Here is a 13,393-nt window from a genome sequence, read left to right on the forward strand (position 1 = left end):
ATTCTGTTTGAATACACACCATGAAAGCAGGCACCACGTATAATATTTCTCACTATAACCTTACGAGGGGTACCTGTAATCTCACGATTCATGATGTGTCTAACCCCTGCAGTTGGAGTTTATATGTGCAAGCTCAAGGGACTTGATGCAATACCAAAAAAATCATCCCAGGGAAATTATTCGCTCTCCAGGGTGTAATTCTGTGGTGGCACTAGCCCTCATCTCCCTCTTTCATGGTTTAATCATTCGAGCCTTACTATGAGTCTATCAAACACCTCCCGAGGCCCAAATGGGACTGGGCTGCTTTGCCTACCAGTGGGAATGATGATTTTAGGTGCATTAAACATTTTGGCCCCCAGGGGAGGAATTGCTATTCAATGCCCAAACCCAGAAAAACAGGGTGGCTAATGGGCAGTACAACATGTCACCCCAGCCAATGCCTTAATCCATTTCTTCATCCATAATTCAACCTCATCAAGCCCTGAGCCCGGAAGCCATCACAGGGCAAAAAGGGGAGTCGGACTCCTCATAGCAAGAGTCACAGCTGCAATCACCACTGCGGCCTCGTGGGAGGAATTACTTATGATGCCATGACAGCAAAAAATGTAACTGCCACCATGGCAAATATAGGTAGAGATACAGGTGAAACTTTCAAGCTTCTTTCAAAATCCCTCGCCTCTCTTGCCTGCCTGGTAATAGATAATTGCATTGCACTAGATTATTTACTAGCTAAAGAAGGGGGCGTATGCATGATAGCAAATACATCTTGTTGCTTCTGTTAACTCAACTGGACAGGTTGAGGAGAGGACACAACGAAATCTAGACAATGCCCAGTGGCTAAAGGAATTCAGTCAGGATCCTTAGCTCAGTCTATCTGGACAAGTATAGAGGCAGCCTTGCCTACACTAACCTGGCTACTCCCCTTCATAGGGCCCCAAGTATTAGCCTCCTTATTATTGCTTGTTGGACCCTGCCTCTTGCGCCTGATTACTAGGTTTATACAAAACTGACTGCAAATTTCAGTCAACCGGACAGTTGGACAATTTGTTCCAGCACAGGTAAAAGGACCCTATGGCCCCATTCCCCAGGAAGTTCTCTAACACATTCTTTTTAGGGGTCCACGACGACCCCACACCTGCAGGAAGCAGACAAAGAGAAACTTCACCCCTTTTTCCTTTTTATCATCATTATAAGATGGAAATGAAAGGGTCAGTAATGTTTTAAAGGGTAAAGGTAAAAGTTTGCAAAAGGCAGAAACTGGAAATTGTGTTGCTTGCATGACTTTGGCTCAGCCTTCTGTTGAGTCCGGATAAAGTTTATCTGGATTATCAGCAAGGCGATGGATAACCCAGCAGATGCCAGACGAGATACCAGACCAACCCTTCTGCAAGGTGGACAACGGGCCAGATAAAGTACATCAGCAGGAACTGCCGGAAGCTCAAAGTAGGGTATATAACCAACACCCCAACCCTACTTTGAGGCTGACCCCTTCTCAGCTCAGCCGCCTGCACCCAGGCGCCTGCAGTAAAGCCACTTTGCTCTACACTGGCCTCGCGTGGTGGCCGTGCTCTCCAGCCGGCTCAGACCTTCTATTTATAAGCGCGCCATACATGGTGGCCCTGCCAGTTCTCAGGCTCTAAGAAAGAATGATAAAGTCACATCCTCAATCAACAGAAGTAATAAGTTCACGATGCTTTTCTCATTTTTCACTTTTCAGTAACAGACATTCTCATATTGTCTTTAATCCCAACTTGAGCCACCCCATCATGAGATAGTTGGCTAATTTTTCAAATGCAAACATATACTTTCTATGTGATCTCACGTTTACATGTTAAGAAAACGTACATTGTTTTCCATTGCCAGGCGGCGAACTGCCGGGGTGGCCAGTGTCTTCTGGCCTTTTATCTCCTGGTGAGTGTGCTCCTCATGGGACACGGCAGGCGTCTCAACCACATCTTCCTCTGAATCTGGTAACAAGGTAAGTGTTTACTGTTTAGTTGAGAACCAAAAAAACCCAACAAGCTTAGTGGTATATAACATATAAATTTAACTTAATTTTTTTTTTTATCCTCACCCGAGGACATTTTTGCATTTTTATCTTGAGATAGAGTGGGAGGGGGAGAGAAACACAGATGTGAGAGAAACACATCGAGTGGCTGCCACCCACATGACCCCAACCAGGGCCGGGAACAAACTGCAATCGAGGTACATGCCCTTAGCGGGAACTGAACCCACGACTCTCTGGCCTGCAGGCCGACGCTCTAACCACTGAGCAAACTTAATCTTTATAGTCAAAAAGTATAATAGTTGGGCTACTTCAGAATGGAAAAACAAACAGGCAGAGAGAGAGAGAGAGACTGTGGGGGGGGGAGGGCAGGTACGGGTATCTGGTATTGTTTAATGACTATTATTACCTGGTGTTTACTTCATTTGTGTTAAAATCATGTAGCCAGCTACCAGTTAAAAACTGAGAGCTTCTGCCCTGGCCGGTTTGGCTCAGTGGTTACATCATCAACCGGTGGACCAATGAGTCTCGGGTTCGATTCTGGTCAAGGGCATGTACTTCCATTGCGGTTCATCTCCAGCCCTGGTTGGGGTCGTGCAGGGGGCAACCAGTTGATGTGTCCCTCTCACATTGATGTTTTTTTCTCTCTGTCTCTCCCTCCTTCCCTCCCACTCTATCTGAAGATAAACAGAAAATATCCTTGGGTGAGGATTAAAAAAAAGAGAGAGCTTCTTCTGTAAATTTCACATGTATTTTAAATACTTTCCTAATAAAATTCTCATTTATATTTATAAGCAGCATGAAATAAGGATCAAACATGAGGTAATTCACATGAAAGAATCATGTCAAATCTGTGACAAATCTAAGATCACAGCATTTAAATGTTTCCTTCTTTGCACATGGCTTAAGGAACACTAGAGACTTCCTCTCCATGCTAATTAGAACTGGTTGTCTCTAACTTTAGAATACGGACACAAGAAACCCATCTCAGGCGGTTAGCATGGATTTTTGCAACCAAAAAAAAAAGTTTTTGAAAGCATTTAATTGTCAAAGTCTGATGCTAGGAAATGAACTCAGTGTGACAGAATCCCTGTGGGAATTAGTGACTCTGAGCTCAAACCTCGGAAAATCAGCATGCTTTGACATTCAATTCTAAGCAAATACCCAGTATGTTTCCTAAACATCACTTACTGTCCCCTAAGGGGTTTGCATTTCCCCCAGCCCCTGTACCTATTACGTTGATTATTAAGCCCCAATCCTAAACCTGCTCCTGGAGTTCCTTTTCCCTGCCTGCCTCACATACACACGAGTTGTACATATTAATTAACTTATTTTCCTCTTGTTGATCTGTCTTTTATTACTGGGGTCTCAGTTAAGAACTCAGAGCATAGATGGAGAATTACTTCACGGCCCTAGTAAATTTTCTTTATGGTCAAATAAGCTGGACTCCAACTCCTATAGTTCAAGGAATAATTCTGTGAGAAAACTGTCTGGAAAGACATACACTGATGTGTTAAAAGTGGTGATTTCCGCCCTGGCCAGTTTGGCTCAGTGGTTAGAGCGTCGGCCTGCGGTCCGGAGAGACCCGGGTTCGGTTCCCGCTAAGGGCACGTACTTTGGTTGCAGTTTGTCCCCGGCCCTGGTTGGTCGTGCAGGCGGCAGCCACTCGATGTGTCCCTTCACGTCGATGTTTCTCTCTCTCTCTCCCTTCCTCTCTCTCCCTCCCACTCTATCTGTACAAAAAATGGAAAAATATCCTCGGGTGAGGATAAAAAAAAAAAAGTGGTGATTTCCAAGTAGCCAGGAATATGTTTTCATTTTCTTTTTTCCATATTTTATAACTTTCTCAAATGCACATTGGGCTTTTGTAACAGAAATTAAATAAATAACAGAAAGGCTTCAATAAGCTATCTTGCAGCTTTTGGAGGTGGCTGGTCGTGGTAGATCAAGACTCAGGACCTCCAAGTCTGCATATGGCTCTGTCACTGCCACTAGGCGAAGGCCCAGCCTTTCTAGGTTTCGTTTCTTCATCTGTTCAACTGAAATACTCACATGTAAGGATTAAAACAATAATAATAAGTGTGAAACATTTGATAGATTGTGAAGTGAGATTCTGTTATTGCACAGACTGTGGAGCCTCCACGATTCACTTCTGATCACACTGCAGAAATGTTTAACCTCTGCATTTCCTACAGATGGCTGGCTGAGGGCTGCATCTCAGGACTTCTCGCCACCCCCACCCCAGGTCCAACGTCAGAGCTGTTTGCTCCCACCGGAACAGCCCCGCTTTAGTTTTCTTGTAATGTTCTCATGACCAATTTCCTTTGTCAGGACACGCACTGCTTAAAAGTTCCAAGGTCTGCTCTTTCTTCCAACTGCTGGTCTCTTCACTTTCATTCTTATTTTCCTTCTTTTCTCTTCTACTTCTCTTTACTCCTCTGACTTTCATAACCATCACCACGAGAGTGCTTTTTGGTTTTTGTGCCCATGGCAAACAGAACCATCCCATTACGCATACTACAACTTCTGTTATTATCTTTAATTCCCAAGAGGGCTTGTTGCTTCTGTGAACACTATGGTTTCCAAAAGCTTGGCCACCAAATAATTATTACTGTCCATGTTTTTACCATGGTAACTGGTCAAAAGATAATCATGCACCACAAAGGATCTTTTCTATTTTCCTGATTTCCTGTAAGTTAGTAAAGGTAAACATCACTTTGACCAATGACCAAAGGATGGTAGTGATCAATTTGGCAAATAGAGAAGTACATTTACATTACCTTTTAAAGCTTCTGTTTCTATGTCTACTAATGGCTTCCCCACATAGGCGGTATCCTCTATATTATAATACAGTTTTTTAATGACTCCATCGTAACGACTGGTGATGGTAACAGAAGCTTTATCACTTTGAACTTCACAGATGCTATCAAACTGAGACACTGTATCTCCTTCTTTCACAAACCTACAAGAAAAAAGATGTAAGACCCTGCTACAGAACCAATGATAAGTACACCTTATCCTACAATGTAAATGCCACACTGAATTAGGTCAGTGTCCATTTAGTCCAGTGTAGTCCCAGATAGGGCACCAAAAAATGTTCCAGAAAAGACTATAATGGCTTCCAGAATCTCTTGGTGTATCTCTAATTCCAAAATTTAAAAAATCATTCATAAATTCTGTAATCTAAAAATTTAATTAAACTTTCAGGTTTTCTGCTCCACCCACTCCTTGGAAAAAGTTATAAAAAAGTTGTTTAAATGTGTTTTCTTTCTTTCATTGTCTTATAGTAGCCTGTATCAAACTTTAAGGGATACCTGTTATTTCTAGAATTAGAGTGAAAAACTAATATCCCCATACACATCCTTTGTAATTTCACGACTTTTGGTTTGAGTTCTCCATCTTTCTTTCTAGAATTACTTTAGTCTGTCCTTGAATATGGATTCCTTTGTCCTGCAATCATTTGAGGTATGCTTTACCAAACAGCAGGAATGGGACAAACCTCAAATACTACAAACAATTTCTATTCTAACACCATTCTTGATGTGTCTAGCACATTTCTGACTTATTGCCATAAATTAACATAATTATTGCTCAGTCTTTCTTATCCCTTGTCTTCCTTCTTAACCAATTCTCAGTCCATAATAACCTGTTACCCGTGACATGGAAATGAGGCTAAAAGCACTGCTGGGGGTGGGTTTTCACTTCCAGAATAGAACAAAGGCCTCTGGGATTCTGCTTCTCCAGAAAAGCAACTAGTACACTGATAGACGTCATCTCTCAGAGGTTCCTTTCTCTTTTTTAGCTGAAGGGGGGAGGGGGGGCAGTGAAAGCAGTTTTTAAAAAGAGGAAAAAATGATCCTTAATAAATAACATGGAATAACAGGCCGCGATGGATAATGAACTGTGTCACCAGCATATCGACAACACATATTACTTTTATCTACTGCTTGAAAAAAACACTGTATGTAACAGAAAGATGCTTTTCCATTTAAACAGAGTCCTACTTCTTTTTACTCTCATTATTTTAAGATTGATTTAAAGTTTCTTTCAAAATAACTTACCATTCTTTCACAGTTACTTCTCTAATGCCTTCTCCAATGTCTGAGAGTTTGAATTGAACAATCTGTCCCTGTTGACCTTCAAAGACCAATGAGAAATTATCTCGTTAAACATGTCACGTGTTGCTAACTTTCTTTTCCTTTACTTCATTACTATTTATCCTCCCTACACCCTCTTCCATCTCCACCCACCTCCCTTCCCCCTAAAAGCATTTCATAATTTTTAATAGCATGATTGTCATTCATAATTGTCAAAGATTTAAATAATCAATGACACAGACCTACTGCCACAGCCACAAAACTTGTGTTTGCCAACTTCCAAAATAATGTTCTTTACAAGGGTACAGAAGGCCTATGACAAAGGAGATTTTGAAACATTCATAATGAACAGGCTATAAAACAGGAAATGGTACTAAGGGAGACCCCCACTGGATCCCCTTGCTTCATGTTATAAAATTGTAATAACCATCAACAGCCTGCTTTTAGATCTTTTTTGACTTTACAGTCTGACTTCATACTCTCATTCTTTTTTTTCTTTTTTTTTTTATCCTCATCCGAGGACATTTTTCCATTTTTTGTACAGACAGAGTGGGAGGGAGAGAGAGGAAGAGAGAGAGAGGGAAACATCGACGTGAAAGGGCCACATGGAGTGGCTGCCACCCGCACGACCAACCAGGGCCGGGGACAAACTGCAACCGAGGTACATGCCCTTAGCAGGAACCGAACCCGGGTCTCTCCGGACCACAGGTGGACGCTCTAACCGCTGAGCCAAACCGGCCAGGGCCATACTCTCATTCTTAATGACTAAATATCAAGCAGATCCCTGTGTAGAAAACTTGAAGAAAAATTCTTATTTGCCCAACTATGTTCTTCTGTCAGCTTATCATTAAATTTGAGTCTTTTCTTTCTTCTTTCTACTTTTTACCCCTTTTCAAATTTCTATCCCCTTTTTATAACACTTGGATGCCAATGATACTTTATGGTAATTATTCCCAAGAAAGGAAGTATTTTGGGTTAACAAATGGCTCTGCACTGATTCAAGAGTGTGCCTCTATTTTTAGACTGCTAATAATTAAATTGCTTATAAAACACACAAACAAGCTGATTAAGGTAGTAAGTTTTTATTTAGTAAATATGAGGAGATAAGTTAGTAGTAAAGAAATCCAAACTGTATCTTTCGTAATGGACATCTTAGGACCCTCGTTCCTGTTCTAGTAAGTATGCCCTCTCACAGCCTGCTGCTCATAGTATCAACTGGAACCCTTCTGAGAAACAGTTCAGTGTCGCCCTGGCGGTTTGGCTCGGCAGTAGAGTGTCAGCCCATGAACCAATGAGTCTCGGGTTCGATTATGGTCAAGGGCAAGCACCTTGGTTGCGGTTTGCCCTGGCCCTGGTCGGGGTCATGTGGGAGGCAACCAGTCAGTGTGTCTCTCTCACATTGATATTTCTCTCTTTCTCTCCCTCCCTGCCACTCTATCTGAAGATAAATAGAAAAATATCCTCAGGTGAGGACTGAAATAAGAAGTTTAGTGCTAAGTGTCAGACGCCTTGAAACAAAATTTCATAACTTTGAGCCAGTAATTCTAGTTTTTTTCTGGTACGTGGCCCTAGCGCGAACCAAACCTGGGACTCTGGTCCGCAGGCCAATATTCCAACCGCTGAGCCAAACCGGCCAGGGCCAGTAAGTCTAGTTTTAAGACTTTCTTGCTTATGGACATAGAGAGGTACATAGAGATCAGTGGAGTTACAATAAAGAACTAACTATAAACCAACCTAAGTAACTAGAAAGTGACAAGTAAGCACATAGTGACACCTCTGTACAAAGCAAGATTACGCAAGGAGCAGCATGTGCCAAACAGCGGTGCAAGCGTGGGGGAATGACAGTATGCAGCATGGTTTGGGAACGGTAAACAGTTCCACGTGGCTGGAGCCGGGCTATGTGGGAGAAATCAGCCCAGACTTAAAAAGTGTGTGCCATGCTGATGTGAGTGAGGTGTTTGGAATTTACCCTAAAGGTAACCAGGTGCCAGTGGTAAATAAACATGGTCATGAACTCTTTGCAGCTGCACCCATTAGAGGTAGTCTAATGCACCACTCCTTAAATTAAATCTCTGCTGGCCTGTGACTTGCTTTCACTGATAGAATATAGAAGTGAAAGTGTGTTAGTTCTGGAACCCAGGCCTCAAAGGACCTCAAGCTCACAGCTTCTCCTTTGTCCTTCTTAGAATGCTCCCCCCCACCCCTCCAAGGTAGCTGATCTAACCCGGTAGAGGATGAGAGAGACCATCTTGGACCCTCCAGTCCAGATGATCTTCTAGCCAAATACAGTCAGGTCAACGCCCAGAATCCTGACAAATAAAAATCATAGTTTCTTAAGCCTCTTAATTGTGCGGAGGGTTCTTATTCAGCAATAATGAACTAATAGGGAGTTCCATCTGCAATTTCAGATCTGTAACTTTAGGTCTATAAATTTAGAAAAAAATTCTCTCTGGCAGGAGTGTGGTGGATAAAGTTGGGGAAGGGGTGACAGAGAAAGCAGTTAGGAGGCTACTGCAGGTTAATAAGCTAAAGTATGGAACTTCATATATTTATACACTTTCAAACCTGTCTGAAAAGGAGAAGACAGATTTAAGAAACATAGGAGATGCAAAATGAATAGATCTTGCAATCAATTTGGCGTGAGACAGGAATCAGGCTCGAGGTTTTCAGCTTAACTATTTACTAAGTTTGGGAATAAAGAAGAGAATGTATCCCAAGCTCACAGAGCATTGCCAGGGCACACAGTGGGTGATCAATAAATATCTGTGTTGAATGAATTGATTCTCACAATACAAAGGGTCAGATACTATGATTACTCCCATTTTCAGGGTGAAATTAAATAACTTGCTTAAAGTTACACAGCTAGCAACTGGCAGACCATGAACCTAGAGCTCATGATAACTGCTTACACACTGGAGCTTCAATGGCCTCTCTTTTTCTCTAAGCAAAGATCAACTTTTGAAAAGAAAAATCTTAAAAATAAATGGTGAAAATAGGGTTACACATCATAGGGTGTTGTGGAAGATGAGGTGTCAAAGGCATGGAAGGACTGATTCATCTCAGGAATAATCTGCCTGGAATTCTCCTATTTTTCATTGCTAGCACAGACTAAGGTGCCAAGTATCTGGCAAAAGATTAATGATATAACAGAAGTCCAGGGTTCTTTATCAGGTTTCTAAAGAGAACATCAGGAAAAAAAAAATTTTCGTGTTTTTTGTTTTTTGTTTTTTATCCTCACCTGAGGACATTTTTCCATTTTTTGTTCAGATAGAGCGGGAGGGAGAGAGAGGAAGAGAGAGGGAGAGAAACATCAACGTGAAGGGACACATCGAGTAGCTGCCACCCGCACGACCAACCAGGGCCGGGGACAAACTGCAACCGAGGTACGTGCCCTTAGCGGGAACCGAACCCGGGTCTCTCTGTACCGCAGGCCCACGCTCCAACCGCTGAGCCAAACCAGCCAGGGCAGTTTTCGTGTTCTTACAAATCTAATACCTAAAACCTCAAGTTCTTTACAGAGGATAGAAAAAGTGGGGGTTGGGGGGTACTTAAATGGGAAAAGCTAGGGAACTTTCTATTTAGGAGCACCTCAGGCTGGTTTCACCCCATCATTCCAACAGGACAGGTGAAGTCCTCCTCCAATAAACAATACTACAGTGAGTACATGAGCACAAATTATTATATCAAACTATCAAGTCAAATCTACCATGACTGAGAAAGTCGGGTCAATACTGACTATTATTGCCCTTAGATGAGTAAGATGATAAAGAACAACTATTCCCAACATTACCATGACACAAGTATCAAGGGAAAGTGTGTGAAAGGGAAGTGGGGTATAGATAGGGTGCAAAGAAAATAAGAAATGGATAAATGCTGGGAGAGCAAGGAGGGCCAGGCTAGAAATAAAGGTCAACTTTTTCTTACTATGATAAATCTACAATCACTTCAAATAAAGTACTGAGTAAAAGACAAAACATTATTTTGATTATACTCGGCTATTTTGACAATACTCACTGGCAGTTGTTTTCAGCAGTCGATGTGGATAACTATACTTAAATGAAGGATAACCAAAGAAACACACATATTTTGGCTTCAAAGCATGAACATTATTACATGTTTGAAAGTAGCGAACACAAACCTAGAGATGAGAAAACCAAAAGTAAAAGCTTTGATAAGTGATCTTAATGGCTTATCTCTGTAAGTATACACTGAATTTCAAGTGTGTTCTAAAAATAGAATGATCATTATCACTGTATAAACATATGAAATTATCTGGACCCAAATCAGAATACCTCACATCAGTGACAGGAAGAAGAATATCAGGAAGCTGGTGTTAGAGAAGCCAAGGACGGAGAACTCTCAAAGAAGGGAGGCCAGTACCTAGTAAGGTGCTGCGGAGGACAACTTTCTTCTCCTGGTTACTTCTTACTCCTCTTACAAATTCAATTTAAACAGTATCCTCTTGGAATGCCAGTCTGAACCTCAAGACCCCTATGTGTTTCTCTAGCTGTATGACTTATGCTGTGCTGTAATGGCTTGTCTAATGTCTATCTCTCTCTCTGTCTTCAACCACAAGGCTGTAATTAACTTCTGGGCAGGCAGGGATCGTGTCATTCACATTTGCATCCTCAATGCCTAGCACAATACCTGGTACATAGCAGGCTCTTGAAAGGCTTTGTAAGATTAGGGGTGGACCACTGTCGAAAGATCTAGGGAAGAAGGGAACCAAGGGGTAAAAAACGCTATACAAATCAGATGAAACACTGATTACGGGATGTTAACTGTTTTGTGCTAAAAGACTGTGAAAGTGGGGAACTGCAGGGGAGATGGTGGTGAGTAGTAGCTCTGGTGAGAAAAAGGTTGGAAAGATATTGGTGCAGACGTGGAAGACAAGTACACGCCCAAGGGACTAAGCTGGAGCAAGCGTCTCAGCTGCTCGGGGCACTTCTGCTTTGCTCCAAGGGTCTCTTCCTCCAGACAGTAAGTTCCTTGAAGGCAAGGCTCGAGCACCCAAGCGGGTGCTCCATAAATGCTGAATGAATGTATACCTTCGTGTCCCCATTGCCTATCACACTGCCCGGCACCCAGATGCTGCTCAATGAAAGGCCTGCTGGGCCTCGGGGTGTAGAAGAAGCGGGAGGGCGACCGAATCACGCCAGGAGCGCGCCCAGAATGGGGCGGGGGTGGGTCTCCACAGCGGTCTGCTCGCCACCTTCTTTGCCCTTTGCTTTGCATATGTCCCTCCACCTCTCCATCACGCATGCCGGGTAAGCGTGACACTCGGAGGACAAACTAGCACACCTCTCCCACACGACTGCATACTAATCACTCCTTCCCGACCTCAGACCGGCCCCCAACCTGCTTACCAGCCGCCCGACACTCCGGCTCCAGGTCCGCAACACACGCACTGCAGCCATCTTACTCCGGAAACCGCAGCTGCTCCGCGGTTGGGGGCGTGGCCTCTGCCAGGCCACCTATTGGGAACCGGAAAACGCACCTCCCCTGAGCGGCCAATGAGAGCGAAGGAGCTGCCCACCGGCCAGCCAATGAGAAAGGGGGCGGGGCCGTTTTACCAACGGGAGGTAAAAAGCCGAAAGACGGGGAACAAATGGAAGGAGGGCAGCCCAATTTAATTTCGGGGACAAAGTGCACCAAAGATTGTCCTTGTAGTCCATGCAATGGGCGAAATAGTGTTAAGGGAACACAAAGGAAAGGCACTTACCTGGAAAGTTATGTGATGTAAGACCTGAGGATGTGTAGGAAAATACCTGCTGTCTTCAGCTAGTATTGTAACTGCCTTAATTACGTACTTAGTGTAAAGCTCCGAACCACCGGTTGAGTCACAAGTCTACACTGAAATATATCCGGATGACTGGCATTTCTTACTCCCATCGAATGAATGTTTTTGACGATTTGAATTGGCTTTTCAATTTTTTTCATAGAAGATGAACGAGGTTACCCTAATGTCTAAAATAAACACGTTATCAACGTGTTCTTTCCTTCTTAGAGAGTATTGTCCGATGCAGCTGCCCAGCACATGCAATATATGTCACAGACATATAAACTTGATTTATTTGCCTCTTGGAGAAATGTCAAATTTAGAACCAGTAAAGGTAAGATTAGAGCTTGCATAGTCAATTCCCAGGATAACATTTGTCTGTTTTTGCCTCTATGGGGGGAATGAAAATCTGCACAGATATCTAAAGAATTATGGAGAAAAAGAAAGAAAGAAAGAAAAAGAACAAAGAAAACATTATAAATCCTCAATATTGAAGATTAGTGGCTGTGAAACAAAATCTCAAGTATTTTATAGATTCACTAATATTATCCAAACTTACCCTTCTTTTTTGCCTTATTTACCTTTCAGTGTATTTCACACACACAAATACACATACACAGACAACTGTAAGCAATAAATCCATTACCTTTATAAGACAATCTTATAAAAACTAATTTTTTAACTTTCCCTCTAGCAAAACATTTTAAAAGCACTGTTAATGTATTTTATAATACTACATACAAGTGTTTATATAAAAAGATGGAATGTCTTTGATGTTAATTATTTTTCTTCCTAAGGTTCCTATGCCACCTTTTTTCTTAATGATCCCTTCAACTCTACCTTCTCCCAAGAAAATATCTAGTTTATTATCTTTATTTTAACCTCTTTTACGTCAATGGATTATTGCTTCTAAATTCGGTATTTTGTTTCCTTGTCTTTCCAAAATCAAGAAACATGCCACCTACTCACTAGTTATTCCTTCCACTCAAAAGAAACTTTTTTAGTTAATAAAAATTACTGATACATGCTTTAACATGCATGAACCTCAATTTAAAAATATTTTTTTACTGATTTTAGAGAGAGAAGAAGGGAGAGGGAGAGAGAAACATCAATCAATGTTAAGAGAAACAAGGATTGGCTGCCTGCTGTACGACCCCTACTGGGCATGTGCCCTGACTGAAAATCCAGCGGGGGATCTTTTGGTGCTTGGGACCGTTGTTCAACCAACTGAGCCACATCCTCCAAAATGTTATGCTAAGTCGCAGAAGCCAGATCCAAAAGGTCACATATTGCATGATTGCATTTATATGAACTGTCCAGAGAAGGCAAATCTACCGAGACAAGAAAGCAGATCAGTGGTTGCCTGGGGCCCAAATGGAAATGGGGAATGACTGCCAAGGAGCAAGAGAGTTTTTTGTGGTGATGAAATTTCCTATTACCAGGCTGTGGTCATAATTGCATAACTGTGAATTTCTAACAAGTACTTATTTGTACACTTAGAACAGGTGAACT

The 13,393-nt window shown here is 42.2% G+C and overlaps 1 protein-coding gene across 1 annotated transcript in view; it reads right to left on the reverse strand.

Moving 5' to 3' along the window:
- DBT (dihydrolipoamide branched chain transacylase E2) overlaps nt 1–11,529 on the reverse strand; it is a 28,322-nt gene extending 16,793 nt beyond the window's left edge. The window contains exons 1-5 of the mRNA XM_036273661.1: nt 11,469–11,529; nt 10,117–10,240; nt 6,067–6,142; nt 4,786–4,967; nt 1,846–1,967 (exon numbers count right to left, since the gene is read on the reverse strand). Coding sequence (XP_036129554.1) covers nt 1,846–1,967; nt 4,786–4,967; nt 6,067–6,142; nt 10,117–10,240; nt 11,469–11,519 — 555 coding nt within the window. The 5' untranslated portion in view covers nt 11,520–11,529. The remainder of the gene's footprint in view (nt 1–1,845; nt 1,968–4,785; nt 4,968–6,066; nt 6,143–10,116; nt 10,241–11,468) is intronic.
- Nucleotides 11,530–13,393: the final 1,864 nt, after the last annotated feature.

The sequence above is a fragment of the Molossus molossus genome, unplaced genomic scaffold, assembly GCF_014108415.1.
Source record: "Molossus molossus isolate mMolMol1 unplaced genomic scaffold, mMolMol1.p scaffold_m16_p_20, whole genome shotgun sequence".
NCBI classification, from domain to species: Eukaryota; Metazoa; Chordata; class Mammalia; order Chiroptera; family Molossidae; genus Molossus; species Molossus molossus.